The sequence below is a fragment of the Mustela lutreola genome, chromosome 2 (genome assembly GCF_030435805.1).
Source record: "Mustela lutreola isolate mMusLut2 chromosome 2, mMusLut2.pri, whole genome shotgun sequence".
Lineage (NCBI taxonomy): Eukaryota > Metazoa > Chordata > Mammalia > Carnivora > Mustelidae > Mustela > Mustela lutreola.
The window spans coordinates 58,858,123-58,878,265 of NC_081291.1; the positions used below are offsets into that span (position 1 = coordinate 58,858,123).

The following is a 20,143-nucleotide window of genomic DNA, read 5'->3' on the forward strand; positions in this document are numbered from 1 at the left end:
TAAAAAGTTTACTTCAAAAAAAAAAGCCAGATCTACAACAGCAGAGTCTCAGTCTCTTCAGTCCTGGTTTCCCAACCTGCTGATGGCACACCACGCTCTCATTTATGCTGGTAACCAAGCAAACAAATCCTCAAACTCTCTACCACCATTTCTACAGAGGCTCTGCTGATAACTTCAACAAAATATGTCCTCCAAACTTTCTCACTAAAGTTTTGGAATGTTGGAACTGGAAAAAAACCAAAACAACAGATGCAGCCAAGGTTTATTGGTGGGCTATCGCCCCTCCAACCTCTATCAGATCCCCAATTGCCCTGCCTTGAAGAAATTACCATCCAAGTAAATACAATGTACTTAGCAGGGCCAGCGGGAAGGCCGGGCCCCCAGCTCCCTGCCCCAGGGCTGCTGGCTCTGGACTGGTCCTGCACGGCTGTTATAAACTGCCCCTCAGTGAAGTCACTTAGCTGTCCCTTCTCTGTCCCAAGCCTGATGAACTGCCTGAGGCCAGAGAGCTGGCGAGCCACTGGGCGGCACTTAAAACCCAGAGCTTCTCAAAGGCTATTGTTTTAGTTCTTAAGTTAGATCACAGGCTCTAAGCAGCCTGGGCCCCCTACACTCCCACAATGTGACATTGAGATACGGGTTTCTGGAGGACAGCAGTTCTTTTCATCATTGCTATGGTGTAAAGTTATTTGTGAAAGAAGGAAAGGCACAGAGGCCAGCTGAGGTCAGTGTGAGCTGAGGACATTTGTCACACTCCTTGGGGACACAGGTATTGTCCTACCCAGGCTGCCAGTGAGGAGATTAAGTCCCACAGGACAAATGGAGGAGCTAGAACAGGTGTTCTGACTCTAAGTGCAGTGCTGGTTGCTATAACCCCACAGGTTACATTGCTAGTTGTACTGGAGAGCGTTCAGACCTTCCTTTGGCTTGTGTAGATGCACCAGAGATTTTGTTTGGGGGCTGACCTCTGGGGACTGGGGGACGGTTGCTGGGGATGCAAGCAGAGGGACAAGTCCTCCACCAGTCTGCCTCTACCATACCACCTAGGTGCACCCCCGCCCCAGCTTTTTATGTGTGTCTGACCATGTGTGTCTCTGTGGGGGTGTGAATGTGTTTGTGTGTGTGTGTGTATGCGCACGATATGCTTGTCTGCCCATATGTGCATGTCATGTTTGTGTGCTTGGTGAGGTCTACGGGTGTCTGCACATGAGTGTGTCACACTGTGTTCCTTTCTGTGTGTGTCTGTATAGGTTTGTGTATCTCCGTGGCCCCCACACCTCGGTCTTTGTGTACTGAGTATGTATGTGCTTGTGTGTCTGTCTGTGTGTGTGGTATGTCATTTACGTGTCTATATGTGTCCATGCATGTATATCTGTAGGCACGTCTATCCACATGCCTGTATGTATGTGTGTCCTTGTGAACATGGAGCGTCTACATGTTATCTGTATGTGTCCCTGTGTGTTGTCTGTGTCTGTTCGTGTAGTACCCGGGTGTGGGTCTGGGCACGTATGTGGTCCGTGTGTATGTATGCTCGCAGTCTGTATGTTTGGTGTGCGCGTGGGTCTCTACGTGGGTCTGTGTGCGCTAGATGTGTTGCGCGTGGGTGTGGCAAGTCCTCCCGGGCGCTCTGACACTCTGGTGAGCCCAGCTGGATTCCAGGCCTGGTGATGGTCCCCGGGGCGGCCACCCCGGGGCGCGGCCTCCCGCGAGGCCGGGCGGAGAGGAGCGCGTGGCCGGGTCCGCGGGCTGTGCCCCCCGCTCCTCCCCGCGGGGCCGGGCACACGTGGGCCCCGGGCGCCGCCTCTCCGCACCGCCTGCCGGTCCCGCGCGTCCCCACCCACCTCGGGCCGCCCCCGCCGCCAAGCCGGCCCGGGGATAAAGTGGTAGCGCAGACACCGCGCCCTGTCGCCGCGGAGCCGGCGGCGCGCAGCTCGGCCCGACACCGGCCCGCCGCAGACGAGGACCCGCGGCACTCGGGGAACGCGACAGCGACGCTCGTGGCCCCGGTAACTGCCTCCCGTCCCCTGCCCCAGCCAGCAAGTGCCGTCCCCAGGGGTGGGGAGCAGCCTCGGGGGTCCCCCGCACGCTCGGCGTGGGCTCCCGCGCCCCCTGGTGCGCGCGCGTGTGTGCGCGCGTGTCTGTGTGGTGCGCGTGTTTGTGTGCGCGCGTGTGTGCGCGCGCCCTCCCCTGCTCCCTCGCACCAGCCCCCAAACCAACTTGTCCGCGTCAACTCCATCTTCCCGGTCCCCCGCCGTCCCCGTGCACACGCCGGGCGAAGTCTCCTGGTTTTTCCCGTGGCTTTCCCAGTGACAGCTGCGGGGCTCCTCGGAGACAGGCAGGAAAGCAAAGTTTGTTAGGAGCCTCGGGGGTGACTTTGCCCCGGGGACCCGCATTTGTGCGTGTGCGAGGTGCCTCGGGGTGCGCGGTGCTAGTTTCCCAGTTTCCTTGGGCAGGGGGTGCGGGGCTCGGAGCCCCTCCCCCCACCGAACCCCTCCATGGGTTTGTCTAGGGAAAGTGATGACCTAAACTAGTAGTGGGGCATAGCAGGCGCATGTTCCCCGCCCCTAGGGAAGGAGGGGAGCCCCGGAGGGCTTGTCAGTGCTGGTCGCAGACTGCCTGGCTCCGCAACCCCTAAAGCCCGAAAGGCAGGCTCTGGGGGCAGGGCGTGGGGTGGGGAGGACAGGGGCTGGGGAACTGCTTGAATGCTGCCCTGTGACCGCGGAGATGAGGGAACAGCCCTTATTTGCCTGGCTCTGATCCTCCATGCTGTCGTGGTTGTGGAATGCAAAAGCCAGGACATGATGGAAACAGGTTTGTCACGGAATCTTTGGAATTTCAGACAGGAGGAATTAATTGGAGTATCATCCACCTCATTATTGTGCCCCTTTGAAACTTCCTTGGGGATTTTGAGATAGATGGGTCTTCTTGCAGCTGGGTCTTTATACCCACAGAGCTGACTATAATTTCCACTTGATTACTGCTAAAATAGTCTTTAAGATGAAGTTTCCTGAAATGATTTAAAATAAACACAGATGGGAAGGGGGAAAAAGCTGTAATGAGGCACTTAAAAAATAAAGTGAGCATTTTCTTAAGAACAAATGGGATTTTTCAGTCTTGGAGAGATTGCAAGAAATATATGGGTTTTTAAGAATCTTTGAAATGGAGGTTTTTTGGTTTTTGTGGGTTTTTTTTTTTTTTTTGTACTGCTTAAAAAATATTACTGACACTGAATAACGCTTTTCTCCCCATCTCTGTGTGTTTTGCCATATCTCTGACTTAGGAATATGTCCTCTTTTCTTTTAAGGGCTTGACGATCCTTCCAGAATGCCAGAGGAAAGTTCTCCCAGGCGGACCCCACAGAGCATTCCATACCAGGACCTGCCTCACCTGGTCAATGCCGACGGGCAGTACCTTTTCTGCAGATACTGGAAACCCACGGGCACACCCAAGTAAGTCTGCCTCAGATGCTCACGGGAACATTCTCACCTGCCTCTCCTCCTTCACGTGGCATCTCCTTTGGGGCCACTTTCTTCATGACCTACTTCACGTCAGGCACAGTGGTGCTAACAAAGCTGAGATTTATACTTGATCTTTTTTTTTTTTTTTTTTTAATTAAGAAGCAGGAGTTCTATTTTCATTATAACAACTAGGATACTGATTCTACCGTATGGCAGTGTTCAAAAATTCCACATGACTTTATTTTTTGTGCTGGCGTTGATTTCCTGTGGTTCAGGCATTCCTTTAAAAAAATCAAACCCAATGACTCCAGAAAGCCACCTAAGCAGATAAGAAAATCAAAACTGTATCCATAGAGTAATCTTCCCTCTCTTTACCTGCTCAGTTTTAAGCTTCTGAGGTGCCCTAGGTGTACACCTAGGAAGAAAGGGGCCTGGGTATTTCCTTCTGATTTCTTGCCAGCTTGATTACTTCGTCCATTTTCCATCAAGTATTTGTCTTGCTATTATAGTCGGGACTATACTCCATCAGACAGCTGGTCTCCTGCTGCTCCCCTCCTCTTGTACAAAACAGGGAAAACCCTGCTTGTTTGTGTTATTCAGGGAAATAAATTATTTGTGGTGCCCAATCGGCCTGGGGACGGGGGAGCATCTCCTGTCCCATGGATATCTTACCTGCCTCTCAGGCCTCTGGTCTCCTAGCAGACAAGGTCTGGTGTGGATTATGTCTCTGTTTCAGTAATCACCTGACCCTAGGACAGCCATATAGTCTCGCCTGTGTTTTCAACAAGGTGTATGTAATCCAGGTAGCTGCCCATGAAAAACACAGAGACAGGGACTTTTAAGGACCTGGTTTAAATCATAGCCTCAGGGCAGCTGTAAATTGGCTATCATAATGGGCTGATAATAGTTCCTTCCAGTTCTGGCAAAATCTTTCTCGAAGATTTCCTCAAGAAGAAAGTATGTATGTCTGCATGTGTGTCAAATGGAGAGAGTGGGGCAGGGAGGGAAGGAAGGAGGGAGGAAATGGGGGGGAGAGGGAGAGAAAGGGTTGTCAGGCATTCTCCTTAATTCTCCACTCTGACTTAACTGGCTATAGAATTGCATATTCTTGGTTCAGTTTCGAAGAACTTTGTGGTATGTGGTGCATTATTTGATCAATGTACAAAAAGAGGACAAAGAATCAGAAGGACATGTTTTTAATGCCCAGGTCCTGGACTTTGGGAGCTTTCTTTGGTTGAGTGGAGAGGCCATCCTAGTTTGAGGTCAAGGAAATAAGGAGGGCCTCCAGAGGGGGCCGCGCAGGGTGGTGGGCGAGCGGGTTGGGAATGGCCGAATTGGCTGCCCTTCCTTGGCTGTGAGTGGTTTTCACAATCTCGCTGTGGGGAATTCTGCTGGCTCCTTTACTTTTGCTCCACTTAGATGCAGCAACAGCCTCTGTCTGCCCCTGCCCCACCTCCGGTAGTTTGAACTGAGAAGTTCAGGGCTTGTGTTGTGGTAGCTGCCCGTGGCTGTAAGAACGTGGGTGGGTGGGTGGGTGGCTGAGGCAGTTGGGTCCTGAGAGTTGGGAGAGAAATGTGACCAGGAGGCTACCGCTGCCCCCTCCTCTGCCTCTACCCCCTGGAGATGGCAGAGATAATGGGGAGTTGGGGCCAACATCAGGAGTGATCTTCAAACCATTTTACCACTAGTCCCGACCAATCAGAAATTCCTGGAGGCAGGTGTTAAACCTGTGGCTTGCCTCTCTGGATCTTGAGGAGAGCTAGGGCTTCCTGGAGGAGGTGTTGTGGCAGCCAGAGTGATGGGGAGCAGTGAGGGCCTCGAGGCAGAGGTTTATGCCAACTGGATGAGAGCATGTCCGTGTATTAATAACCGAGAGCAGCTGCTTGGGCAGCTAGCCACTACTCTGCAGGCCTGCCTTCTTGCGTGTTCTGGAACATCTCTGCTACGGAGTTTCAACACTGTTGCCTGTTGCTTTCAGGAAGGAGGGAGGGGACCGCAGGTCACCATTGGCCTCCGGGGAGTGTTGTCAAGGCCCTTTCCCAGTTAAGCTCAGGGCCTTCTCTGCTCTACCTAATCTGTGGCGAAAACCCAGACTAATGTCACCTTCTATCCTTCCACTTGCTCCCTTAAAAAAAAATCTTTCTCACCGAAGACCTTGAGATCTCAGAAGCCACCCTGGGTGTCACCTGCCACAAAGGGTCTGTGTGCACCCCTCTTGGTCTCACTGCTTTGGGTTGGTTTTGTGGTCAGCGAGTTGCTGCAGCTCCTAGGGCCTGCCTCAGAGCTCCTGGAACTTTCTGCTCTCATGGGACTTGCTAGGCTCCAACAGCAGCCCCACGGGCGGCTCAGAGCAACCCTGGGTCACAGGTGTCAGCCATAGCTGGGAAACCGGCCTAACCTGCTTGTGGAAACAGAGGATGTTTTTATAAATGCCGGGCTTCTCTCTCCAACTGGAAGAAGAAAGCATTTCTTGGGATGGTCATTCTAATGTGTGTGTCCAGATAGGACGCTGTGTTTAATAAGGCAGGACAGAGGCTCTGCCTTGATTCATTTCATGCCAGAAAATTTTAAGCTTGCATTGGGCAGCGTCAAGGCCAATTCACGCTCCTCGGGTAGTACTTCCAGGGATAACAAACCTTATACTTAAGGTAGAGCAGAATTCTATCGGCTGAGTGTCTCATGTTAATTGAGTATCAAATACATGCCGGGATCTGGATTCGGCTCTAGGCACACATTTGGACCTCACATCAACCTGTGAGGCTAAGCTTAGCATGACTATTTCCATTTTATGTGTGGGAGCACAGGCCCAAGAAGACCCAGCTAGGGTAGCTGGGTGCAGGTCAAAGTCCTCTGGTTCCAAGTCGGGTGCTCTGAATGCACCACCGAGAAAGACAGACTTGCGTTGTTTTAAGCAGCGTCTTCCTGATCAATTCTTGCATTTCTGATTAGGGTTAAAGATCACTTTACCGGTGGGGAAGAGTAATAGAATAATGAATTCTCCCTAATCGTTTGCTCATAATTACTGAAAGTGGGAAATAGAGGAACGATACGGATCCGTTTGGCAACCAAAAATCTTGGGAGGCCCCCAGCGGTGAGGCTGCTTTATCCAGACGCCATATTCCGAACTTTGACCATCCTGGTTCTTCCACCTGTTTCCACAGTGGGCATGTGTTGGATACACAGATGGGTGCCCTCCATCTTTCTTTAAAGTCAGTACTTCCCTCCGTGTACTTGGTCTCTGGGCAGCCCCTCTGCTCTGAAGAGCAGACAAGCGTTCTGTCTTTAGCTCCTGTGGCCTACTGGGGGAGCTGTTCCAAAGAGCGGTTGTCCCTTGTCCCTGGGCTCACAGAGGTCCCCATGCACACACCCTGCCTAGAGACTACTGGAATACACAAGGGACTCAATTTTGAAAGTTTTATTTGGCATTTTGTTCCAGATTCCCCTACATTTTCCAAGACCTTTCAGAACAGAAGCCCCCAGAGTTCCTTCTCCAGACCTTGCTGGCTTTGTGCTCTTTCCCTTTCTGGCGTCTGACTTCGGTCTCAGTAACCACCTGGTTTTTCCCGCCAGTCACCCTGCAGCCACACCCATTTGTGGCCGCCAGTGCCTCTCCCCTCCCAGTTCCACCAATCTGGGCTGTGAAGGGAGTGGTGCACAGTTAGTGTGGTTTTCAGGGCTTTCCTCTTGGTGACAGAGTTGGGGCTGGGAGTGGGACACATAGCAGGAAAGGGCTAATAAGGGTCATGTGGCATCATTTCTGGAACCTCTGCAAGGTCTCAATCTTGGCCATTCTCAGTGGATCTAGAATCAATAAACCAAGGTCCCTGCTCCCACTACTCCCCTCCTGTTCCTTATTCCTCGGAGATGGGCTCAGCTGACATGCTCTACCTCTGCCCTGGGTCACATGGACCCCTTTCTCCACGAAGCTGTCACAACCTGTAGCTGCATTTTTGGGCATGCCGTTTTAGGACACTTCCTCCCACCTATGCAAATTTACCTGGAGAAGAAGTGGTTCCTCAAAGCTGGGATATATTTAAAGGCTACAAAACACGCTCCCTTCCTGACACCCTCATAACGTCCTCCTCTCAACAGCCACCAGCCCCTTGGGCGTGGCACCAGTGGCTCCAGAAGATAAGGGCTCCCTCCCAGCCGACGGGATCCAGACCCCAGCGAGGTAGCATCTCCACCATCGGACTGGACATAAATTCGATCCCTACTGCCTTCTGGAATTTTGTTCTCCTAGATCAGACTGGCTTTTCTGTTGCTCCCCTCCCCCTTCAGTTTTCTAATCAGGTTGTAAGTCAGTGATTTAGTGCCCCTGTCCCTGCCCCCCAGCCGACATCATTGGTCCAGTGTTCTGGGCAAGGTTGCACGAGTTCTGCCTACAGCTTTGAGTATCTCCACCACCCTGTATGTCCCCTGCTGACTCCTGCAGCTCTCATGACCTGTCCACACTTTGAACTCCTGCCACCTGTGGGACTGGGTGTTACTGCATCACTTGCGTTTGGTTGCTACCTCCTCAGTGTGGACCAGATCACATCCCTTCTTTGTCCCTACAAGGAACCATCTTGAACTCCATCCTCTTGGTCTCCACGGGTGTGAGGACAGTTCAGCTCCTCCGACAGCCAGCCCCTGAGACCTGCTCCCTAGTTGTACGGTGCTGGCAAGCTGTGGGGCTCTTCGGAAGCCTCTGTAACAGCACAGGCTCTCAGGGCCCACCTTCTGCTCTTCTGGCTCAGCCGCCATCATGCTCCCATTCAACCAGCCTGTTCAGCCAACACTTAGTTATTGACATCTACACGTTCAAGGCATTGTGTTGGGCACCAGGGTGGGGAGAGGGTGGCAAAGACAGCTTTGTTTAATGAAGGGCTGGGGGTAGGAGAGCTCATGGATAATTGCAGTGTGATCTGGCAAGCCCCTAGGGATAGGACCACAGCCAAGCCTGGCAGAGCCTGTGTGCAAATGAGGAAAAGAGGTCCATCCGGGTAGACCCAGCCCCTCGGGTGTGTGGCTGGGAAGCAGAATGTGGGCTGCATTTCAGCTCCTAGTCATCCTTTTAGTCAGTGCCCTTGGCCTTCAGGAAGGGCATGCCAGGAGAGGGAGTTGGGGCAGGAAGGCATGGGCTGCACGAGATGTTCAGGAGCCCCAGCAGTGGTATTACTGGGTCAGAAGGCAGGAAGGAGCCTAAGGAAGCTAGAGAGGTAGGAGGGGCCAATCCCTGGTGGTTGGGGTGGGCAGGGGAGTCTCTGGGCTGTGCTCTGGGCTTGGCCTTGAACCTTCAGAGAGTGGGGGCCCTGTAGGTAGGTTTTAAGTCAGAAATGCTGTAGTCAGATTTGTAACTTGGATAGCCAGCTGGTTGGAGGTGTTTGCCATAATCCAGAGGACAGGTGAAGAGGGTGGAGTCTCCATATAGCAGTGGGTCCACGTGATAGCAGTGGGAAGACTAAAGTTGCCCACTCCTGGTGACGATGGCGGTAGAGGTGGGGAAGGACAGCTCCCAGGTGTCCCAAGGGATGGGGGCATGGGGAATATAGGGTTTTCCTTCCCCGCACACCCCTTTATTATCTCTGTTCTGAAGATGCCTGCTCTGCTCTCTGATGGTGAGGACAGGAGGGGCCCCATGGGATGCTTCCCTGGAGTAAACCAATAGGAGAAATGAAGAAGAGGGAGCATGGCCAAGCAAACCGAATTCCCAGTAAAATATTAATGACAGGGTCAAGTTCATTTTCATGCAGGTGAGAAGGGAATCCCATCTTACATTAGCTGTCCGCAATGAGGACTCAGAAATGAAGCGCCTTTGACTGAATGTGTTTTACGAAATTCACACCTAAACTCTGAGAAAGTGGACCTCACTCTGAATTTATAGCAACGACACTATTTTCAGTCAGATCAATCAGCTTTTCAGTAGCAATCTGATTTTCTTCTGCCTATTTTAAGGAGTTCCAGAAGTTTCTTTCTCTTGTAGGAGCTGTTGTTTCTCCTTCTGGTGCCTCTGCCTTTGTTATAGCATAGCAAACTGCCTTATTTTTAAATAGGGCATCGCTTCTGGGCGCTTTCTTTTTTTTAAAAGACTCTTCGAATAGCAAAGATTTTTTGATGGCCAGAGGAAGGGCCGACTGCTATCTTTGCAGTTGATTTTTCCAGCAGCTTCGTTTAGGGATAATTTCTTCCAGTTGCTATAAGAATGTTCTGCCGATACAGATCTGGCTTTGTTCTGTGGTGGAATCTAAGGGAAAAAAAATAGCAAAATAAGCTGCTTCTTGAATAGCACCCGTGTCCACCACTGTCTATTTATCGGCACCTGGAAGGTTCAGATCTTAATCCCCGAGGCGCTGTGTCCGTGAACGCAAGCCAAACCGTTGGTGATTACATACATGGAGGAAATGGTCTTCAGTGGTGCCAATTTTTACAGCTGAGATTACAAGACGACCCTTGTCCCATATTTTAAGGTCATCCAAGGTTCTTGTTCATATCACACAGCCTTGTTCATCGGGGGTGGGGGTGGGGATGCTGACGGTGGTCACGTTGTTCTCTCTGTTTTGGAGACACACACAGCAGGGGACTGTGTGGAGCCAGGAGGGCCACCACGAAAGCGGTGAGCCCCATCACTCCATTTGCAGCTGTCCCATTCCACATCTGTCTCCAGCCTCTCCCGCAGGTGCTGACCATTCCTTTCTTCTCTTGGCGCCCAGCAAATCCTTCACTGTGCAGTGACGAAACACCATCCCTCCCCTTCCTCAAAAAGGTGCAAACAAGCTGTTTCTCATGGGATCACAGCTCTAGTCACATTTCTGGAAGGAAGGAGAAGGAGGGAGGGTGGGTGGGAGGAAGTATGGAGGAGGGAAGAGGAGAAGGGGATGAACAGAAGGAAGGAAAGAAGGTTTGGAAAAATACATTTGCAGTTGGTGTTAGGATGGAGGGGAATTGGACCTTCCTTTTTCCTTGAACAAATTTCCCAAACCAGAGATATTTACATTTCCGTGGGGTGGGATTTGTAGAGGTCGGAGTGAAATGGATGACTGTGTGAAGTCACACCTGTGTGCTGCTGCCTCCAGAGAGCAGATGTCAGGTGCAATGTCCTGGAACGAGGCTTAGATTCCTGAGGTGGTGGTGTGCTTCTCCCACCAAAATGCAGGCGCACCAGTATTTTGTTTCTCTGTGCACGTGTGTGGGGTCCCAGGTACCCAGAACAGCCACCAGCCCTCGGCAGAAGCTTGATGAGTGCCTGTTAATGAGTGAATGACTCTACTCCGAGAGAGGAAAAAAGCATGTGAGCCTGTCCCCAGCAGAGCTCTCTCCTGGTGGAGGATGTCATACTGGAGTGCTAAGGTTTCCTTAGAGGTCCCCAGTTCTCCCAAGCCCTGGGGACTCCCCCAAGGAGGTGGTGGGGAGTTTTAGGGGGTTAGAGTCTGTGGGCCTTTTGACATCATGGGTAAGTTAAGTATATGCCTTTTTCTGGAGAGAAAGAGGGAACTTGGGTTCCATCAGACTCTCAAAATTGGGGTGGTCCCGGACCTCAAAGTTCTGTGTAGGTGTCATTATGTTGCCGATGGGAAGACTGAGGCTCAGAGGGTAAACATGTGGTCACCTAGGGGGGTTGGCATGGACCCAGGGATGAGCTCCTGCCCACAGGATCTCCTCTGTGCCATGCTGTCTCCCAGGAGTTGCTCCCATGCCTTCTTCTCATGTGTTTAAGCCACAAGGTAGGCCTTCACAGTAGGGGTATCAACAGATGTCCAATTTGGGGCAGGGCTTGGAGAGGCCTCAATTGGCCACCTCCCTCCTCACTGCTGGAAGCCTTTTGACAACATCTTCATTTTGGTGGTTCTGCTTTTCCTGGTTAGAAGCATGTGGGCACCTAGGCGATGACCCAGAATGCTGAGTAAAGGATGTTGATGGACTTCAGAAAGATGGCAGTAGACTCACTTAGAGGCCCGAAGACAAGGGCCATACATTCCAGAAGGAAAAGAAGACCAGAAAGCCACTAGGAGAATAAGAGGAAAATGTGGTAAGGAGGTACGGGGGCCACCTAATACAGAGGGGAAGGAGGGGGAAGAACAGAAGGAGAAACCCTCGAAGGGAAGGAGAAAACTGTATCTTTGGTCTCACATTGCCTCTGGTTAATCTCACCTTGTCAAAGCAGGTCAGTCTCCTCAGGCCACTTACACGCTACTGGGTTGTAGAAGATACCTGCTAGGGAATTGCTGCCTTCACTTGGTTGGAAGTTTTGCTCTGTTTATCCTGTTCAGCTGATCTTAAAGAGACATGTTCCAGGGAAAGCTGGTCTCTCTGGGATGCAAAGCAAGATGGCATAGTGGAGAACAGTGTCGGCCACAGAGCCAGACCGCGGGGAACAGACTGCTTCCACATGGATGAGGCATGGGGCTGTAGGCCTTCCTTGACCAATCTCTGCATCTTAAAAATAGGGGGCACCAGCCCCTTTTCCCTAGGGTGGTCACGCAGGTCAGATATGTGTTGCAGTTCATGTCGGGCACGTAGTAAATGAAGGGTGAGTGTGGGCTCTTATCACTTAGTTTGAGCTCCTTGCTTGCCTCCACCATCAGTCTGGGAGGCCAAGAGGAAGGAGTGTGTGGTGGGCTGGTCTGTGACCCACCATTATCTCTTATTTCCCAACACCCTCCTGGCAAGATTCAGCCACATAAGCCCTACAGTGAAAGCAATAATGATCTTTTCTTTTTCTTTTTTTTAAAGATTTTTTATTGATTTCTTGGAGACAGAGAGAGAGAGAACATGAGCAGGGGTGGGGGTGTAGGGGACAGAGGGAGAGGGAGAAGCAGACTCCCCACTGAGCAGGGAGCCCCATATGGGGCTCGATCCCAGGACCCTGAGATCATGACCTGAACCAAAGGCAGATGCTTAACTGACTGAGCCACCCAGGCGCCCCGCAAGAATGATCTTTATAAATTCCACCTTTATAGCTCTGCCCCATGACTGCAGGCTGCCTGCTTTCCCCCAGTCTTCAGCCTATTTACTGCTTTTTTTTTTTTTCCTTAACAGTTAAACAACAATTCATTTCTGTTTTGGGGCACCTGGCTGGCTCAGCCCATGGAGCGTACGACTCTTGATCTTAGGATCTTGAGTTGGAGCCCCACGTTGGATGCAAAGACAACTGAAAACAAAAAAGCCTCAGTTCCATTTCAGTGGGATTTCAAACTCCCTAAATAACAGAAGTTTAATAGAAATAGATGCTGGGTGCATAGTTTACAAGATAAAGGAACCAAGAAAGCCGAGAGGGAGCCGTTGGTGGTGAAATTCTTTTTGAGATAACACATGGTTAGGACCACGAGATACGTTTATCTCACGCAAAAGCTCCGTGATAGTATGTGAGTATACTCTTGCCTGGCTGGGAGACCAAACCAGCCTTGGCAAATAAGGCTGGAAGTCTGTGCCAGCAAACCTGAGTAGAAGCATCCACTCCATTTCCAGTGGTCTGCGTGTTAAGGCACTTCTGTCTCAGGCATGTATGTCTCCTTTGGTCCTGATTGTGTATTGGGGTGGTGTGGAATGTTTCTATTGCAAGAGACACAGTTAACTGGTACAAGTGCCATCCTGCCATTTACTGCATGGAGTGGGTGGGGCAGTGGGTGGGGCAGTCTGGGGCATTAGTCATCTGTTGCTATGTAACAAAGGGTACTCAGTTCAAGATTCTGCGGATTGACGATTTTTGTGGGGCTCAGCCAGGCAGTTCTTCTGCCGACCTTGGCTGGGCTTCTCATGCATCTGGGGTTAGCTGCAGGGTCTGTGGGCAATGGCGGGCCAGCTAGGGGTTACTGGTCTCTGATGGTTTTAGTCACAGGCTGGTGTCAGCACACTGTTGGCAGGAGTTCATTGGTTCTTCTGCATGTGGTTGGGCACCCTTTATCTCTATTGAGGGTGGCCATGTTCCAAGAGCAACAAGGCAGCAAACCCCAGTGTGCACATGCTTTCCAAGTCTGCTGGGGTACAGCATTTAAGGGTCCCGCCATCAGAGTGAGTCAGCCCGGAGGCGGTGTGTGAGGGCGCATCCAAGGAGCCAGGATGAGGGAGGACATAAATGAGACCACTTTCGACGTTCTTCCACATGGGGAAAAGATCTTTGTCCCTCAGATTCAGAAAACCAGCCTCGATGTTTTATTTCTGCCTCTGCTTCTGAGTACCTTTAGACAAGGTACCATCTCTTAGACCTTCAGGCAAGTTCCCAGAGGGCTTTGCATTTCATATGATTGTAGAACAGCCCCTGAGCTTCTACACGGCAGAAGTCATGTTTACGTTCTTTCTTGTTTTAAAAAAACATTTAATTTATTTATTTGAGAGAGAGTGTGTGTGTGAGTGGGGAGTGGGGCAGGGGGAGAGGAGGGGAGAGAATCTCAAGCAGATTCCATGCTGAGTGGGGAACTCTCCCTCTGCCTGCCTCTCTGCCTGCTTGTGATCTCTCTCTCTCTCTGTCAAATTAATAAATAAAATCTTAAAAAAAAAAAAGAAACTGACTTGAGAGAAATAGAAATTCTGAATCAATTCACAAGAGACTGAATTAGTAAGCAGAAAACTATTCACAAAGAAAAGCCCAAGCCCAGATGGCTTTACTGTTGAAATCTACCAAACATGTAGGGAATGAATATCCATTCTTCACACAACCTTCTAAGAGAAGAGGGAACACTTCTTAACTCCCAAGTGGTTAGTGTCATCTGGATACCAAAAGCGAACAAAGACATACAAGGAAACAAAACAGAGGCCAATGTTTGATATGTATATACATGCAAAAGTCCTCAATAAAATACTGGCAAACAGAACCCAGCACCATTATACAGAATTATACACCATTACCAAGGGAGGTTTAATCCCTGGCATGCAAGAGTAGTTTAATATCTGGACAGTAATTACTACAACACACCATATTGGTAGAATAAAGAAAAAAAGATCATCAAAAATATGTAGGAAATGTATTTGATAAAAATTCAACACACTTTTATGATAAAAACGTGCAACCAAGTAGAAGGAACCTTCCTCAACCTGGTGAAGGGCAATGACAAAAAGCTCAAGCTAGCATCATACTTAATGATGAAAGACTATATTCTTTTCCCCTAAAGTCAGGAACAACACAAGGATGGCCATCTCCCGTTGCTCTTCAGCATTGTACTAGAGGATCTAGTCAGGGCAGTCAGGTGAGAAAAAGAAACAAAAGACATCCAGATTGGAAAGAAAGAAGTAAAACTATATTTGCAGATGACACGATCTTGTATATGGAAAATCCTAAGGAATCCACTAAAAAAAATTAGAACTGATAAATGCACATGACGAGATAAGATACAGACACAAATCATCTGTATTTTTACATACTTGCAGTGAACAACCAGAAAACGAACTGAAGAAAACAATTCCATTTACAAGAACATCCAAGAGAGTAGAAATACTTAGGCCTAAGATGAACCAAAGAAATGCAAAATTTATACTCTGGAAACTGCAAAACATTCTCAGGGAAATTAAGAAAATCCAAATGAGTAGAAGACATCACCATATCAATGGGCTAGAAGACAATATTGTTAAGATGACAATACTCCCCAAATTGATCTACAGGTTTAAGACTTCTTTCTAGAAATTAACAGACTGGTCTGAAAATTCATGTGAAAACTCAGGGGGCCCAAAAAGCCAATCAAACTTGCAAAAGAACACCCAAGTTGAAGGATGTATATTTTCTGATTTCAACACTTAGCATGAAATTACTATAGTCAAGACAATGTGCGTAAGGATGGAAAAGAATCAGGGGTCCAGAAAAAAAAATGCATCTATGATCAATTAATTTTTGAAAAGAAGGTCTCAATAATTCAGTAGGAAATATAGTCTTCTCAATAAATGGTGCAGGGACAGTTGGATATCAACATACAAAGGACTTGAAGTTAGACCTCTTCTTTATACCATATGCAAAAATAAACTAAGAAACCTAAATGTCAGAGCTCAAACTATAAAAATCTTAGAAAAAAACATATGCGTCATTTTCACGACCTTGGATTTGATGATGGTGGTTTCTTCAGACACCAAAAGCACAAGTAATGGAAGAAAAAATTAATAAATTGGACTTCATCAGCGTTACACACCTTTGTGCTTCAAAGTAAAAACTATCAAGAAAGTGAAAAGACAATTAGAAGAAAATATTTACAAATCATTTTTCTTCATGGGGAATCATACCCAGAATATAAAAAGAACTCTTACAACTCATGATAAAAAGGCAAATGACTCAATTGAAAAAATGGGCAAAGACCTGAAAACATTTCTGCAAAGATCTAGGAATGGCCAATGGGCACGTGAAAAGATGCTTAACATCGCTAGTCCGCAGGGAGATGGTATCAAAAGCACAATGAACGACCACTTCATACCCACTAGGAGGCTAGAATCAAAAACACAGACGGTAAGTGACATTGGTGAGGCTGTGGAAAAATCGAGATCCTCACGCCCTCCTGAAGGGAGCTTGAAAAGGTGCAGCCACTTTGGAAAAAGAGTCTGACAGTTCCTCAAAGTTTCGACGAGGTTACCATACGACCCAGCTGCTCCATTCAATTCCAAAGGCAACTGAAAACATATGTCCACACAAACGCTGGAACATGAACGCTCAGGGCAGCATCATTCCTAGCAGTCAAGATGTAGGAACAAATCAAATGTCTGTCTACTAACCAATGGATAAATAAAACGTGGTATCTCCAGACAAATGGACTATTACTTGGGCATAGAAAGGAATAAAATGCTGATACACAGCCCAACAGCGGTGAAGCAGAAGCCGTTCTACTGAGTGACAGAAGCCAGTCACAAAAGACTACATATTATATGATTTTATTTCTACAAAGTATCCAGCAAAGGTAAATCTACTGAGGCAGAAAGTAGAAGAGTGTTTCTTGAGAGCTGGGGTGGAGCTTGGGGAAGTAAGGGGTGATAGTTAATGAGTATAGGGTTTCTTTCTGGGGCGATGAAAATGTCCTAAAATTGATTATGGTGATGCTTCACTACTGTGTGAATATACTAGAAACCATGCATTGTACCTTTAAAAGAGTGAATTGTGTGCTCTGTGAATTATATTTCAATAAATCTGTTACCTAGGGAAATGAGTTAAGGATTATTATGCAAATATTTTAAATGACGTTTACCATCAAAAAATCCAATAGTACAGAAAGTTGTTTAGGAGATAATGATCCTTGGGGATTACAATATAAAACTGTGATCTTAGTCATATTAAAAATATGATCATGGGGAAAAAAAGATAAGACATATGTATAGTGGTCATTTCTAGGTTGTGGAATTGTGATGGGCAATTTTCATTTTCTTCTTCAGACTTCTCTGGTTTTCCCACATTTTCTAAAAGGAGCTGTTTGCAGGAAGGCTTTGGAGGTCTTGAGACCTGGGCCAGGTCTTGAGGGGTGATAGAATCGAGCAAAAAGGGAAGTGTGTCCCTGGCAGGACTGGGCATGGTGGCGACAGAGGAAATGGCTGGAGCCTGAGGGACGAGGCTCTGAAGGCAGGTGCCCATCCCATTGGAAAGGGCTCACGTGCTTTGTTTGGACTCCTACTTGCGGGCATTGGGGAGGCTCAAAGACTCCCTTGTCGGGATTTGGTGGGAATTAATACAGGGAGAAGAGTAGACACCCTTGCTGCAGAGAGACCCACAGCAGACAGAGCAGCGGGAAGCATGTAAAGGGAGACGAAAAAACCTAGTAGGTAGTTGGAGGGAGAACTTGTAGAGAGCAGTGTCACAGGAGAGCAGTGGGTTGCTGGCTTGGGCTCCCTTGGACAAGCAGCTGGCCTGGGAGTCCTGTCCCTCCAACTTGGGTGGTGTCAGCCACAAAACGTGGAGAGGGCTAAAAGGATGACCTCACCATAGCACTCCTTTTTTTTAAATAAAGATTTAACGTATTTATTTGAGACAGACAGAGAGAGCGCACAGCTGGGTGGGGGGAGCAGAGGGAGGAGAAGCAGACTCCCCGCTGCGCAGGAAGCCCATCATGGGGTTTGATCCCAGGACCCACAACCTGATAAAGGCTGATGCTTAACCGATTGAGCCCCCCAGGGGCCCTATGGCGCTCCTTACAGCTCTTCTGAAAATGATTTGGGAACTCCCAGAGAGAGGGGTATTGGATGTCAGTAGGCCCTTGGCTTTAATGTCTCAGAGAGAGTTTGCATAACTCACAACACCTGTGAAGGAAGAGATAAACATGTAGCTGGAACCATCTGCCCATGCAGCCAGCCACCCACCCATCCTCCCATCAGTCCCCTCATTTATCCGTCCATCCGTATGCCTCCGTCGTCTATTCATCATCCATCCAACCATCCGATAATCCATCCATCCAACCATCCATCCACTTCATTCAACCAACATTCACTGAGCACCAACTCTATGTCATGTCTTTTGCTGAGCCTTGAGAGAGAGAGAAACCATTGAGACCCCATGGTCCCTGCCTTTGGAGGACCCATAGGACAGAGAACAAGGCAGGAAGACAAGTCCCTTGCACATGTGCTAAGGCCCAGGGCGATCTGGGTTCTAGGCCAGGTGCTTTGCTTGGGGAAGCTTGAGAGCTTCACCGAGGGTTTTCCCCTTGCAGTCCCAGCTCACGCCCCGCCCAGCCACTGGGTGCATTCAGAACCCCACACACCACATCTAAGATGGGCATTGTCAGGTTCCATCTCAGCAGGCCCCAGCAGAGAGCTGGGGAGAGAGCCTGGCTCATCTCCGTGGCTGAACTTCAAAGTGCAGCAGCAAAGCCAGACCTCGTTGAATATGCATCTTTGAGCGCGTATGGTGTTTGAAAAGGAAGGAAATGCATCTTCAGAAGGGCCCAAGCCCGCATCCAGCACTTTGCTACATACTTCTTGGCTCTCCCTCCCTGAATCTCATGTCACTGTAGGTGGTGAGAATCATTCCTGCTGTGTTGTTGATGGGGAAACAGAGTCTTAGAGAGCCACATGCTCATAAATGGCAGAGCCAGGATCTGAACCCATATCCGTCTGCTTTAAAGACACTGTTCTTGCTCTAACATGCAGCTCTGCCTCCTGAAACCCTTCCGGGGCCACTCATATAACCCTGCTGTGTGCACAGGTGCTATTCAAAGCTCACCATGACCCACAGAGGTAGGGATGATAACCCCATTTTACAGAGGAGAGGATTGAGGCTCAGAAAGGCTCAGTGGTTCTGATGAAGTCCCACCATGGGATGACAGATCTGTGGTGTGAGCCAGTGGTCCATTGTCCACCCCTCCACACACATGGGTGTCCAACTCCAGTGTGGGCTCTGATCATGCCAGCCCAGCTGTAGCTGCCCGTTGGGACGATACCCAAGCTCAGAAGCCTCATGGAGCCCATAAAATTGTAACCATTTCTCTTAAATTCATCACTGTGTGCCCATCTCACCTCTCCCGCATTCTCAATAAATTCCTGATCGTTTATTGCCATCCGTTTGGCATTTCACCACCCAGAAGAACTTAGAGCCATCTGCATACTTGGAAAGTTCATGCTGTTCTCCTTCCAGGAAAAAAAAAAAAAAGTGTTACATAAGATGGAGCCCAGCACACGGGTATAGGAAGGTCGGAGAGCCTCATCTGACTAAAGAAACCCTCTGCTAGCTCCACTCCCTGTTTCCTGCTTCATCCAGGTCCAAAACCGCATCACAGCTATCTCTTTAAATATTTTCCCTTGCAAAGCCTTTGAAAAGAATCTAAATGATATCACTGTGCCTGCATAGAATTGCTCTCTCTCCAAGGCCTCTGTTGGGTCTGTGAGGAGAGGCTTCTTCTGGAGAACTCTGGGCCTTCCTCATGGCAGTCTGTACTGGCTACTTTGTCCTTTGTCCTTCAGGCAGCGAGGGGGGCATCTTGGGGGGAGGATGAAGGTTGCCGTGGATCCTCTCTGGGGTTCCTGGCTGGCCAGACTCTTGCCATATCCCCCTTGTGGAACAGGCTCTTCCTTCACTCTTTCCTCTTAGGTCATTTAATTTTGTGGTTGTACATAAAATTTGCTCTTTTTTGGGGGGTGAACATATCACTAGAAGCCATGGTGAAATGAAGGGGAAGCAGAAAGCTAGGAGAATTGTATTAACAGTGGCAGACTCTGACAAGTTGGAAAGCACCCAAAGGATGAGCTAGTTCCAACTCTTGGCTCTACAGATGGGAAACTGAGGCACAGACATTAGGGTCATGCATTCCCTCTCAGAGACGTAGGTAACAGCAACAGGCGCTGGAGAGTCTGAGCGAAGTGCACCAAGGTCCTCGTTCCCAGGAAGCCAGAAGTCGGCTGGCAGGCCAGGAAACCATCAAGGGCTCCATGACCAGTGGGGGGAATGTGGACTAGGCGTAAGGGAGCGGAGGGATTGGCTGACTCTGCCGGTGGCTGGAGCGGCTTTGAGCCATGGTTACGTGGGTCTGGACTAGAACCTGCTGGCCAGTGACAGGACAGGCCTGGAGCCCACGCTAGAGCTGGCCTCATCGGCACAGGGCCTTTTGCTTCTTCCTCCCAAGAGCATTTTGGAGGTTCGCCTGCTACCTGACCACCTCTCATTCGAGCCATCCCTGCCCCATGCCTCCTTTCCGCATCTCTAGTCTCCCATGAGTCCTCAAGGGCTTCCCAAAGGTGGCAGCGAGCAGCTGGGCAGGGACCCGGGGGACCTGGAGACCCCGCAGGGCCTGGTCGGTTCTGTGGGTCTACCGCAGAGA

At 49.4% G+C, this 20,143-nt stretch overlaps 1 protein-coding gene across 3 annotated transcripts in view; it reads left to right on the forward strand.

Moving 5' to 3' along the window:
* MGLL (monoglyceride lipase) overlaps nt 1–20,143 on the forward strand; it is a 225,868-nt gene that overhangs the window by 118,121 nt on the left and 87,604 nt on the right. Inside the window, exons 1-2 of one of the 3 annotated variants that reach the window (XM_059161918.1) lie at nt 1,867–2,006; nt 3,305–3,449. In XM_059161918.1, the coding sequence (XP_059017901.1) occupies nt 3,325–3,449 (125 nt within the window). In that variant the 5' untranslated portion in view covers nt 1,867–2,006; nt 3,305–3,324. Of the gene's footprint in view, nt 1–1,866; nt 2,007–2,515; nt 2,812–3,304; nt 3,450–20,143 lie in introns of those variants that run through there. The other 2 variants (XM_059161917.1, XM_059161919.1) reach the window with 2 other exon arrangements.